This window comes from Pelodiscus sinensis, chromosome 7, assembly GCF_052426305.1.
Source record: "Pelodiscus sinensis isolate ZL-2025 chromosome 7, ASM5242630v1, whole genome shotgun sequence".
Lineage (NCBI taxonomy): Eukaryota > Metazoa > Chordata > Testudines > Trionychidae > Pelodiscus > Pelodiscus sinensis.
The window spans coordinates 1492778-1504258 of record NC_143058.1 but is presented as its reverse complement, the minus strand read 5'-3'; the positions used below and the strand labels follow the sequence as shown (position 1 = coordinate 1504258).

Sequence of the window (11481 nt, the reverse complement as noted above, 5' to 3'; positions counted from 1 at the left end):
GGGGGATTGCAGAGGGCTGGGTATAGTGGGGGCGCTGGGGAGAATGAGGGGGGCTGTAGGAGGGAATGCGGGGGGGGCTGGGTGTAGGGGGGCGCTGGGGGGAATGCGGGGGGCTGGGTATAGGGGGGCGCTGGGGGAATGCGGGGGGCTGGGTGTAGGGGGCGCTGGGAGGAATGCGGGGGCTGGGTATAGGGGGCTGTAGGGGGGAATGCGGGGCGCTGGGTGTAGGGGGGCGCTGGGGGGAATGCAGGGGGCTGGGTATAGGGGGGCGCTGGGGGGAATGCGGGGGGCTGGGTGTAGGAGGGCGCTGGGGAGAATGCGGGGGGCTGGGTGTAGGGGGGCTGTAGGGGGGAATGCGGGGGGCTGGGTATAGGGGGCGCTGGGGGGAATGCGGGGGGCTGGGTATAGGGGGCTGTAGGGGGGAATGCGGGGGGCTGGGTGTAGGGGGCTGTAGGGGGAATGCGGGGGGCTGGGTGTAGGGGGGCGCTGGGGGAATGCGGGGGGCTGGGTGCAGGGGGGCGCTGGGGGGGAATGCGGGGGGCTGGGTGCAGGGGGGCTATAGGGGGGAATGCGGGGGGCTGGGTGCAGGGGGGCGCTGGGGGGAATGCGGGGGGCTGGGTGCAGGGGGGCTATAGGGGGGAATGCGGGGGCTGGGTATAGGGGGCGCTGGCGGGAATGCGGGGGGCTGGGTGTAGGGGGGCGCTGGGGGGAATGCGGGGGGCTGGGTGAAGGGGGCTATAGGGGGGAATGCGGGGGGCTGGGTGCAGGGGGCTATAGGGGGGAATGCGGGGGCTGGGTATAGGGGGGCGCTGGCGGGAATGCGGGGGGCTGGGTGTAGGGGGGCGCTGGGGGGAATGCGGGGGGCTGGGTGAAGGGGGCTATAGGGGGGAATGCGGGGGGCTGGGTGTAGGGGGGCGCTGGGGGGAATGCGGGGGGCTGGGTGTAGGGGGTGCTGGGGGGAATGCGGGGGGCTGGGTGCAGGGGGGTGCATGCGGGGGGGGGGTAGGGGGGCGCTGGGGGGAATGCGGGGGGCTATAGGGGGGAATGCGGGGGGCTGGGTGTAGGGGGGTGCTGGGGGGGAATGCGGGGGCTGGGTGTAGGGGGGCGCTGGGGGGAATGCGGGGGCTGGGTGCAGGGGGCTATAGGGGGGAATGCGGGGGGCTGGGTGCAGGGGGCTATAGGGGGAATGCGGGGGGCTGGGTGCAGGGGGCTATAGGGGGGAATGCGGGGGGCTGGGTGCAGGGGGCTATAGGGGGGAATGCGGGGGGCTGGGTGTAGGGGGGTGCTGGGGGGAATGCGGGGGCTGGGTGCAGGGGGCTATAGGGGGGAATGCGGGGGCTGGGTGTAGGGGGCGCTGGGGGGAATGCGGGGGGCTGGGTGCAGGGGGCTGTAGGGGGGAATGCGGGGGGCTGGGTGCAGGGGGGCTGTAGGGGGAATGCGGGGGGCTGGGTGCAGGGGGCTGTAGGGGGGAATGCGGGGGGCTGGGTGCAGGGGGCTATAGGGGGGAATGCGGGGGGCTGGGTGTAGGGGGGTGCTGGGGGATGCGGGGGGCTGGGTGCAGGGGGCTATAGGGGGGAATGCGGGGGCTGGGTGCAGGGGGGCTGTAGGGGAATGCGGGGGGCTGGGTGCAGGGGGCTGTAGGGGGGAATGCGGGGGGCTGGGTGCAGGGGGCTATAGGGGGGAATGCGGGGGCTGGGTGCAGGGGGCTATAGGGGGGAATGCGGGGGGCTGGGTGTAGGGGGTGCTGGGGGGAATGCGGGGGGCTGGGTGCAGGGGGCTATAGGGGGGAATGCGGGGGGCTGGGTGTAGGGGGGCGCTGGGGGGAATGCGGGGGGCTGGGTGCAGGGGGCTGTAGGGGGGAATGCGGGGGGCTGGGTGCAGGGGGGCTATAGGGGGGAATGCGGGGGGCTGGGTGCAGGGGGGCTGTAGGGGGAATGCGGGGGCTGGGTGCAGGGGGGCTATAGGGGAATGCGGGGGTCTGGGTGCAGGGGGCTGTAGGGGGAATGCGGGGGGCTGGGTGCAGGGGGGCTATAGGGGGAATGCGGGGGTCTGGGTGCAGGGGGCTGTAGGGGGGAATGCGGGGGGCTGGGTGCAGGGGGCTATAGGGGGAATGCGGGGGGCTGGGTGCAGGGGGGCGCTGGGGGGAATGCGGGGGGCTGGGTGCAGGGGGCTATAGGGGGAATGCGGGGGTCTGGGTGCAGGGGGCTGTAGGGGAATGCGGGGGGCTGGGTGCAGGGGGGCGCTGGGGGGAATGCGGGGGGCTGGGTGCAGGGGGGCGCTGGGGGGAATGCGGGGGGCTGGGTGCAGGGGGCTATAGGGGAATGCGGGGGTCTGGGTGCAGGGGGGCTGTAGGGGGAATGCGGGGGGCTGGGTGCAGGGGGGCGGCAGGGGGAATGCGGGGGTCTGGGTGCAGGGGGCTGTAGGGGGGAATGCGGGGGGCTGGGTGTAGGGGGGCTGTAGGGGGGAATGCGGGGGGCTGGGTGCAGGGGGGCGCTGGGGGGAATGCGGGGGGCTGGGTGCAGGGGGCTGTAGGGGGAATGCGGGGGGCTGGGTGCAGGGGGGCGCTGGGGGGGGAGCGGGGGGGCCGCGGGGGCGGCAGGTCCCAGCTGTGCTCCGAACTTGTTTTCAATGACCTCATCAGTTCAAAGTGTAGAGCCCTGACGTCACAAAGAGCCCTGGCTCGCTATTGGCCTCCGGCGCTGTCCGTCACGCAGCGGAGGGCTGTGATGGGCTGGAAGCGGGCGCCGGCCCCGCCCCAGGACCGCACAGCTGCGGCCGGGCCCGGGAGCCGGAGCGTGGGGAGGTACGGGGGGGGGCCGAGCAGTGCGGGGGGGGGGGCCGTGCCCGTGGGGAGGTACGGGGGGGGCCGAGCAGTGCGGGGGGGGCCGTGCCCGTGGGGAGGTACGGGGGGGGCCGAGCAGTGCGGGGGGGCCGTGCCCGTGGGGAGGTACGGGGGGGGCCGAGCAGTGCGGGGGGGCCGTGCCCGTGGGGAGGTACGGGGGGGGCCGAGCAGTGCGGGGGGGGCCGTGCCCGTGGGGAGGTACGGGGGGGGCCGAGCAGTGCGGGGGGGGCCGTGCCCGTGGGGAGGTGCGGGGGGGGGCCGAGCAGTGCGGGGGGGGCCGTGCCCTTAGGGAGGTGCGGGGGGGGCCGTGCCCGTGGGGAGGTACGGGGGGGGGCCGAGCAGTGCGGGGGGGGCCGTGCCCGTAGGGGAGGTACGGGGGGGGCCGAGCAGTGCGGGGGGGGCCGTGCCCGTAGGGAGGTACGGGGGGCCGAGCAGTGCGGGGGGGGGGGGGGCCGTGCCCGTGGGAGGTGCGGGGGGGGCCGAGCAGTGCGGGGGGGGGCCGTGCCCGTGGGAAGGTACGGGGGGGGCCGAGCAGTGCGGGGGGGGCCGTGCTCGTGGGGAGGTACGGGGGGGGCCGAGCAGTGGGGGGGCCGTGCCCGTGGGGAGGTGCGGGGGGGCCGAGCAGTGGGGGGGCCGTGCCCGTGGGGAGGTGCGGGGGGGGGGGCGAGCAGTGCGGGGGGGGCCGTGCTCGTGGGGAGGTACGGGGGGGGCCGAGCAGTGGGGAGCCGTGCCCGTGGGGAGGTACGGGGGGAGGGCCGAGCAGTGGGGGGGGGCCGTGCCCGTGGGGAGGTGCGGGGGGGGGCGAGCAGTGCGGGGGGGGCCGTGCCCGTGGGGAAGGTGCGGGGGGGGGGGGCTGAGCAGTGCGGGGGGCCGAGCAGTGCGGGGGGGGTCGTGCCCGTGGGGAGGCACGGGGGGGGGCCGAGCAGTGCGGGGGGGGGGGGGGTCGCGGCAGGATCCGGGGTGCTGCTGCTCCTGGTGCGAGCCCCGGCGGGCGATGGGCGCCGAGTTGCGGGGGGCTGGACATCGAGGGGCCAGTGGCTGCAGGGGGGGGCTGGACATCGAGGGGCCAGTGGCTGCGGGGGGGGGCTGGACATCGAGGGGCCAGTGGCCGCGGGGGGGGGCTGGACATCGAGAGGCCAGTGGCCGCGGGGGGGGGGGGGGCTGGACATCGAGAGGCCAGTGGCCGCGGGGGGGGGCTGGACATCGAGGGGCCAGTGGCCGCGGGGGGCCGGCAGAGACCCGGGGCGGGGCCGTGTCCCCGTGGGGCAGGTGCCGGGCCCCTCGTGGGTCGGGCTGGCGGTGCCCAGGGGGCCGGGGCCCGGGCTGCTCTGTGCGGGGGTCCCGCCGGGCGCCGGCTCTCGGGGGCTGCCCGGAACGTTCCAGCCGAGCCGGGTGGCAGCGCTGCCGGGAGCCGCGGGGAGCGAGCGCCGGGCGGGGCTCCCCGGGTCGGGCACCGGCCCTGCAGCCAGCCTGGGGGGCCCGGCGCTGGGCGAGCAGGGACCCTTCGGAAGACACAAAACCGCAGTCAGGCTGCAACTGCCCTTGGTTACCAGCAGCACCGAGGGGCCCCCCCATCCTGCTGATATGGGGGGGGGGCAGGGATAAAGGACACCGACGGGGGGCAGGGGTGGGGGCGATGTATCTGCCCCACCTATTGCCAGCTGCACGGGTCAGGGGTCCTTGAAATGAGAGGCGCAAAGAAGGGCCCCAAGTGCGGTGGGGTGTGGGGGCGTCGGGCGGGCCTGGCCTGGGCCTGGCCTGGTCCAGGGTGGGGCGTGGGGCGGCCTGGCCTGGTCCGGGGCGTGGGGGCGTCGGCGGGCCCCTCCGGGGTAGGGGGCGGGCTGGCCTGGCCAGTAAGCGTGGCTGGGTTTTAATGCAGAGCGTGGAGTCTGGAGGGGGTGTGACTGGGGGGGGGGGGGCGGCCCCAGGCTGTGCACCAGCAGCCCGAGGTAAATGGTCGGACTGGCCTGTCAGCACCCCGGGGTGCAGGTCTCCGGGACAGCCAGGCAGCAAAGCAGGAAAGGATTTGGCTGGGGGTTCAGCCCTGCGTGGTGGGCCATGTCTCTGGGCAGTGGGGCAGGCTGTGGGGGGCGAGGAGCCTGACTGTCACGGCTGACAACGGGGGGCCGGAGGCGTGTTCAGGGGGTGATGCAGAGGGGCTGGACCGTGATCTCACACCTCAACTAGACAGGGGCATGCAGGGTCAGCCAGGAGGCGGCCACAGTGGAGCACTAACCTGGGGAACTCACTGCCACAGGGAAAATGCCCCTCAGAAGGGGTCTGGCTCCTGCGACTGACCCGGGCCCCCCAGGGAAATGAAGTCTGATCCCCCCCCCCCCCACTCCCAGGAACCACCCCCCTCAGGAATCACAGCAGAGCTATTCTTGCTCTGTGGCCAGTGGGATTAGATGTTTCTAGCTGTTAAGCTCCTTGATGCAGGCAGGCTCCGGGGGGAGTGACCAGGCCCGCTCTGTCCCCCAGCGAGATTGGGAGATGCCCTCCCCCTCCCCCTCCCCCTCGCGCTGCGCTTGTGCTGTTGGCTGGGGACAGATGTGCCTGCAGCCGGGACAGGACGGACCCCAGGGGCCTGGTGCATCAGCAAAGGGGGTGACCCCCAGGGGTCTCTTGGGGCTCCGAGGCTCTGGCTGGCGCTGTCCCAGGCTGCCCTTCCTCCCCAGCTGCGCCGCCGGCCCTGAGGACGGACGGGCGCCATGGTGGAGTACTACCAGGTGCTGGGTGTGCCCCGCAACGCCTCCTCGGACGACATCAAGAAGGCGTAAGTCCTGCCCCTCCCTCTCCGCCCCGGCCCCCTCTGCCGCATCAGTCACACCGGCCGCGTGAGGCGGGCTGCTGGAGGAGTGCTCCAAGGGCAGTGTGGCCTAGTGGGCAGGGCCCTGGGCTGGCGCTCCAGAGAGCTGGGATCTGGCCCAGCTCTGCCACTGACTAGCTGCAACCTTGGTCAGTTCCCTTCCCCTCTGGCCATCAGTGGCTGCTGGTTTCACTGCGGGGAGGCAGGCTGGCCCTGTCCCTGTCCTGCTCTGAGCCAGTGCCGCACACGGGGGTCTCGGGGGGGGGGGGGCGGGTGAAGGGCGGCGCGGGGCGGGCGACTGACGGATCCTGGGGGGCGGGTGAAGGGCAGCACGGGGCAGGTGACTCACGGATCCCAGGGGGCGGGTGAAGGGCAGCACGGGGCAGGCGACTGACGGGTCCCAGGGGGCGGGTGAAGGGCGGCGCGGGGCGGGCGACTGGCGGCTCCCGGGGGGGGGTGAAGGGCAGCACGGGGCAGGCGACTGACGGGTCCCGGTGGGAGTGAAGGGCGGCGCGGGGTGGGCGACTGATGGGTCCTGGGGGGGTGAAGGGCAGCGCGGGGCGGGCGACTGACGGGTCCCGGGCGGGTGAAGGGCGGCGCGGGGCGGGCGACTGACAGGTCCCGGGCGGGTGAAGGGCAGCGCGGGCGGGCGACTGACGGGTCCCGGGGGGGTGAAGGGCGGCGCGTGGCGGGCGACTGACGGGTCCCGGGGGGGTGAAGGGCAGCGCGGGGCGGGCGACTGACGGGTCCCGGGTGGGTGAAGGGCAGCGTGGGCGGGCGACTGACGGGTCCCGGGTGGGTGAAGGGCAGCGCGGGCGGGCGACTGACGGGTCCCGGGGGGGTGAAGGGCGGCGCGTGGCGGGCGACTGACGGGTCCCGGGCGGGTGAAGGGCAGCGCGGGGCGGGCGACTGACGGGTCCCGGGCGGGTGAAGGGCAGCGCGGGGCGGGCGACTGACGGGTCCCGGGCAGGTGAAGGGCAGCGCGGGGCAGGCGACTGACGGGTCCCGGGGGGTGAAGGGCAGCGCGGGCGGGCGACTGACGGGTCCCGGGGGGGTGAAGGGCAGCGCTGGTGGGCGACTGACGGGTCCCGGGGCGGGTGAAGGGCAGCGCGGGCGGGCGACTGACGGGTCCTGGGCGGGTGAAGGGCAGCGCGGGGCGGGCGACTGATGGGTCCTGGGGGGCGGGTGAAGGGCAGCTCCGGGCGGGCGACTGACGGGTCCTGGGGGGCGGGTGAAGGGCAGCTCCGGGCGGGCGACTGACGGGTCCCGGGCGGGTGAAGGGCAGCTCCAGGCGGGCGACTGACCGGTCCTGGGGCCGCTGCAGGTACCGGAAGGCGGCGCTGAAGTGGCACCCGGACAAGAACCCGGAGAACAAGGAGCGCGCGGAGCAGCGGTTCAAGGAGATCGCGGAGGCCTACGAAGTGCTGTCGGACAGTAAGGGCCCCTCCCCGGGTTGCTGGGTGCTCCCATCGGGGCCTCCCTGGTCCAGCCCTGCCCAGGCGGGGGTGATCGTGGGGCACAGGGGTCCCCGCCCCCATGGGAGCCGCGCTGGCCGGGTGAGGCCTGTCCTTGCTGCAGGGCAGAGCCGGGTCTGAGCCCGGCCGGGGGTCTTGGCTTTGCTCCGTGGCAGGACGGGGCGTCGCCCCCTCCTGTGACTCCGGAGCCGCGGGTTGGCGCGGTGCCAGTGCCGCCTGGCTTGGCCTGGGGGCGGCTGCGCGGCCCGTTGCGGTGGGGGGGCCGGCTAACTCCCCCCTCTGCCCACAGGGGAGAAGCGCGAGGTCTACGACCGCTATGGCAAGGAGGGGCTCGTGGGAGCCGGTGAGTGGCCGTGCTGGGCTGGGAGGGGCAGGCTGGCCTTGGTTGGGTGCCCCTGCCGGAGTGGGCACAGCTGGGCCAGGCCCCCGCGCGGCGCCCCCTACAGCTCCGCTGCCGTTGCGCCCGGCGCGCCCTGCCCGGGACTGCCGGTGTGAGCGGGGAGCTTGGTCCCGGGGCAACCCACCCGCCGCAAATAAAGGCAGAGCTGCAGGCGGAGTGCCCCATTGCATGCTGGGACCGACGCTTTCCCGGGTGGCACCCCGGCAGCCTAGACGGGACTCGTGTCCCCAGCCTGCTGCCCCCGGCTCAGGGCGTCTGGTCTCCGCTTCTCCCGCAGGGGCCGGGGGCTCGAGGCCCGACACCGGAGTCCCCGAGTTCGCCTTCACCTTCCGCAGCGCCCACGACGTCTTCCGGGAGTTCTTCGGCGGCCAGGATCCCTTCGCCGACCTCTTCGGTGAGCGCGGGGCCCGGCGGTGCCCCCTGCGCACGGCGCCCGCTCAGCCGGGGCCGCGCTGTGTGTCCAGGCCCTGTACTGCTGCCTGTGATGGCGAGTCACTTCAACGCAAGCGCTGCGGCCTGGCCCTCTGGCTCCGGAGGGGCTGAGCGCGACAGCCGGGCAGGAGTCCCCGGAATGTGCCCCAAGGGCAGCTGGCAGCGTCTGCGTGGGGCCGGGAGGGGTGGCCTGGGGCCGTTCTCAGCCGGCTGCCGGGTCCTGGGACCAGATTGGCGGAGGCCTGGCTCTGGCGCAACCAGTGAGGAGCAGAGCGCGCCGGAGGGGTGGGCCCGGGGCCCTGTCGGAGCCCTGCTGCGCCATGGGGGGGGGCTGCTGGCTTGTCGGCTCCTCCTGCAGCTCAGCGGCTGGGCGCCAGGAAGTGACCCCAGGGCCCCTGGAGCCCCTTGCCCCGTGCCGGAGGCCCTCAGCCTGGGCTCACGCCCCGCTCCTGCCTTCCAGATGACATGCTGCCCTTCTCCGAGCTGCGGGCCGCGGGTCCCCGACACCCCGGCCCGGGCGCCTTCTTCTCCGCTTTCCCGGCACCCTCAGGTAGGGGCGGCTGCCAGCCGGCGCCGGCCTCCCCGGCACCTGAGCGCGCCCGTGTGTCCCCGCGCGGCCCCCCAGCCCGCTGCGCCCCGGCCCTTCCCCCTGGGCACCGGCCCCCCGGCCCGGCCCTTCCCCCTGGGCACCGGCCCCCCGGGCCCGGCCCTTCCCCCTGGGCACCGGCCCCCCGGGCCCGGCCCTTCCCCCCTGGCCCCCCGTCCCGGCCCATCCCTCCTCCCGTCTGGGCTGCTGTGCCCCGGCCCTTCCCCCTGGGCACCAACCCCCCAGTCCTGGCCCTTCTCTCCCCCGACCTGCCGGCCACGGGCCCCCCCGCCCCCCGCCGGGCGCCCGCGGCCCGGCTCCCGCAGTGCGGTTCTCGCCTGTTTTCCAGATTTCTTCTCCTCGTCCTTCAGCCCCGGGGCCGAGCTGGGCCAGGGCTTCCGCTCGGTGTCCACCTCCACCACCTTCGTCAACGGCAAGCGCCTCACCACCAAGAGGTAGGGGACCCGCCGGGCCGGCCTGTCTGCCGGGGAGCATGTCGTGGGGCAGCCTGTGGCCCCTCGTGCCGGGGCCCCTCCCCCCGTCTCCCCTCGCGCCAGGGCCCCCAGGGTCCCTCCCCCCTCCCCCTTGTGCCTGGGCCCCCGGGGTCCCTCCCTCCCCCCTCTCCTTGGGCCAGGGGACCCCCGCCCGCCTCCCCTCACGCCAGACCCCCCTTTCCAGGGACTGGGCACCTTTCCCTTTGCTGCATGGGACAGGGGTTTGGGGCTGCTCCGTTCCACGGGGAGACCCGCTTCCCTTAGCCCCGGGCAGCGACGCTGGCCCTGGGGCCCAGCCGCCCACGGAGCCCGGGGCCCAGCCCAGCCCCCGGCGTGGTGCCACGCGGCAGGACTGGGGTGCCCGGCCGTGCTGGGTGACGCGGGCCTGTCTCCGCAGGATCGTGGAGAACGGGCAGGAGCGGGTGGAGGTGGAAGAGGACGGGGAGCTGAAATCCGTCCACGTGAACGGTGAGGAGCTGGGGGGCTGGGCGCTGGCTGAGCCCTGCCGGTGGCTTCGGGGGGGGGCTCCCCACCCCACAGCCGCTGGCCCCGGGGAGCTGCCCCCAGCCAGGCTGCGCCAGCGAGCCTCACGCCGCGTCTCCGCCCCCAGGCCTCCCCGACGACATGGCGCTGGCGCTGGAGCTGAGCCGCCGGGAGCAGCAGGCCGTGCTGGGCCGCGCCTCGCCCCCCGCCCCGCCGCGGCCCCGCAGCGCCTCCCCGGCCGGCCTGGGCACCGACAGCGAGGACGAGGACCTGCAGCTGGCCATGGCCTACAGCCTGTCCGAGATGGAGGCCGCGGGGCAGCGCCCAGCAGGTGCGCACGGCGCCAGCAGACGGCCGGCGGCGCCAGGGGGGAGCCCCCCGCCCCCGGGCAGCCGGGCACAGAGCCCAGGGGGAGGGGGAGGGGGAGAGCAGGAGGCGGCCGAGCCAGCTCCCAAGCAGAAGCAGCCGCACTGCTGCCTGCTCTGAGCCGGGCTGGGCCCCGGGGGGGCCGCTCCCTCGCTCGGCCTTGGGGAGCAGCTGAGGGGCCCACAGGGGCGCAGGAAGGGACCGGCGGGGCCCCTCCCTCTGGCGAGTGGCTGCGGGGCTGGGGGCCGCGTGGGCCCGTCCCCCTTGCTGCGTCATGGGCTGCCTGCCTGCTCGTAGGGCTGGGCCCGGCCCGGCTGGGAGCAGGGGCTGGGAGCAGGGGCTGGGAGCTGCCGTCCCTAGGGTCTCTGCCCAGAGCCCCTCTGCTGGCCTTGGCGGGGCAGGGGAGAGGAAGGCACAGGGGCTGTTGGGGGGAGGGGGGCCGGGAGGGCAGATGCTGAAGGGAAGGGGCTGTTGGGGGGGGCAGGGGCGCTTGCTGTCACTGCTGGGATCCTATGCTCACCTTCCCCTCCCCCCCCCCCCCCCCCCCCCGCCTGCACTGCTCTGGCTGCCCCCCCGCCTGACACCGCCCCCCCATGTCCCCACCCCACAGGTAACCCTGTCCCACTTCCCATCCCCCCACAGGGCGGGTGGCAGGGTGCCAGGCATGGGGCCTGTGGGCTGTGGGCAGGGCTGGGCCCTGCCCTTGGGCAAAGCGAGCAGGGGCCCCCTGGCCTGGCCCCCTGGTCCCCCCCCCCCCCCCCCCCCCGGCGCTGGGGCCCTGCCTGCACGTCACGGGCTGTTGCACGCTCACGGCCCTTCACTCATCCATCTTGTCCCCCGCTTGTCTCCCCAGGTGTGTTCTGAGGGACGCAGGGAGGCGGCCACGCCCGGACACCGCTGTTCCTGCACCCGCGCCGGGCTGGGGGGGCGGCTGTAGCTAGCGAGCAGGGGCTGGTGCCGTCCGGCCGGGAAGCCGGGGGCGGGGCTGCAGCAGCGCAGAAACGGGGTGGTCCCAGTGCCGGGAGGGGTGCTGCCTTGCCGGAGGTGGGGGGCAGAGCCCTGGGACCTCCCGCCCCAGCCCCCTCCCACTCCATGGGGGCCTGGGGGGGTAAGTGTTGGCTGAGACCTGCTAGAGGTGGGGGCAAGGAGAAAGTTGCTCTGCTCCCCACCCCGTGGTCCCTCCCAGGGCAGGGGGGCAGTAGCTTAGAGGCGCCCGGGGGAGTGGGTCTTACTCCAGCCACAAACCCCCCTTCCCCCCAGCTGGGCAGGAGCCATGCTAAGGCCCGGAGGCAGCGGGGTGGCAGGACGGGCGCCCTGCGTGTGCTGCGCCACCCCCAGGCACGGAGCTGGGGCGGTCAATAAACCAGGTTTGCAAGAGCTACTGTGTCGGGGGGGCTGTGTGGGGGGCGGCGGGGGGCTCTGGCTGTGTGTGGGGAGGCGGGGGGCTCTGGCTGTGCTGGGGGGCGGCGGGGGGCTGTGGCTGTGCTGGGGGGCGGGGGGCTGGGGAAGACGGCCCTTGCAGCCCTGCTGGCGGGGCCCGAGTTCCAGTGTAGGGGGAAGTTGGGCTGGTCCAGCAGCAGGGCTGCGTAGCGGG

The 11481-nt window shown here is 75.1% G+C and overlaps 1 protein-coding gene across 2 annotated transcripts; it reads left to right on the top strand.

The window, feature by feature from the left end:
* The first annotated feature begins 2655 nt into the window (after positions 1 to 2655).
* Positions 2656 to 11264, top strand: LOC149524030 (dnaJ homolog subfamily B member 2-like). Of its 2 annotated transcripts, XM_075917689.2 has the most exons (10): positions 2658 to 2803; positions 5521 to 5618; positions 6976 to 7085; positions 7416 to 7469; positions 7804 to 7920; positions 8419 to 8508; positions 8894 to 8999; positions 9436 to 9506; positions 9649 to 9852; positions 10741 to 11264. In XM_075917689.2, exons 2-10 carry the CDS (start codon positions 5554 to 5556, stop codon positions 10749 to 10751), a joined length of 828 nt encoding a protein of 275 aa, XP_075773804.2. In that variant the 5' UTR covers positions 2658 to 2803; positions 5521 to 5553; the 3' UTR covers positions 10752 to 11264. The 2 variants fall into 2 exon arrangements, with proteins under 2 accessions (XP_075773805.2, XP_075773804.2); XM_075917690.2 differs by lacking the exon at positions 7416 to 7469 and having other exon boundaries at positions 2656 to 2803.
* The last annotated feature ends 217 nt before the right edge of the window (positions 11265 to 11481 follow it).

Coding starts and splice junctions, on each gene's coding strand:
- LOC149524030 (XM_075917689.2), top strand. CDS start 5,554: ATGGTGGAGTACTACCAGGTGCTGGGTGTGCCCCGCAACGCCTCCTCG. Junction 5,619..6,975: donor TCGGACGACATCAAGAAGGC/GTAAGTCCTGCC, acceptor GGGCCGCTGCAG/GTACCGGAAGGCGGCGCTGA. Junction 9,507..9,648: donor GAAATCCGTCCACGTGAACG/GTGAGGAGCTGG, acceptor CTCCGCCCCCAG/GCCTCCCCGACGACATGGCG.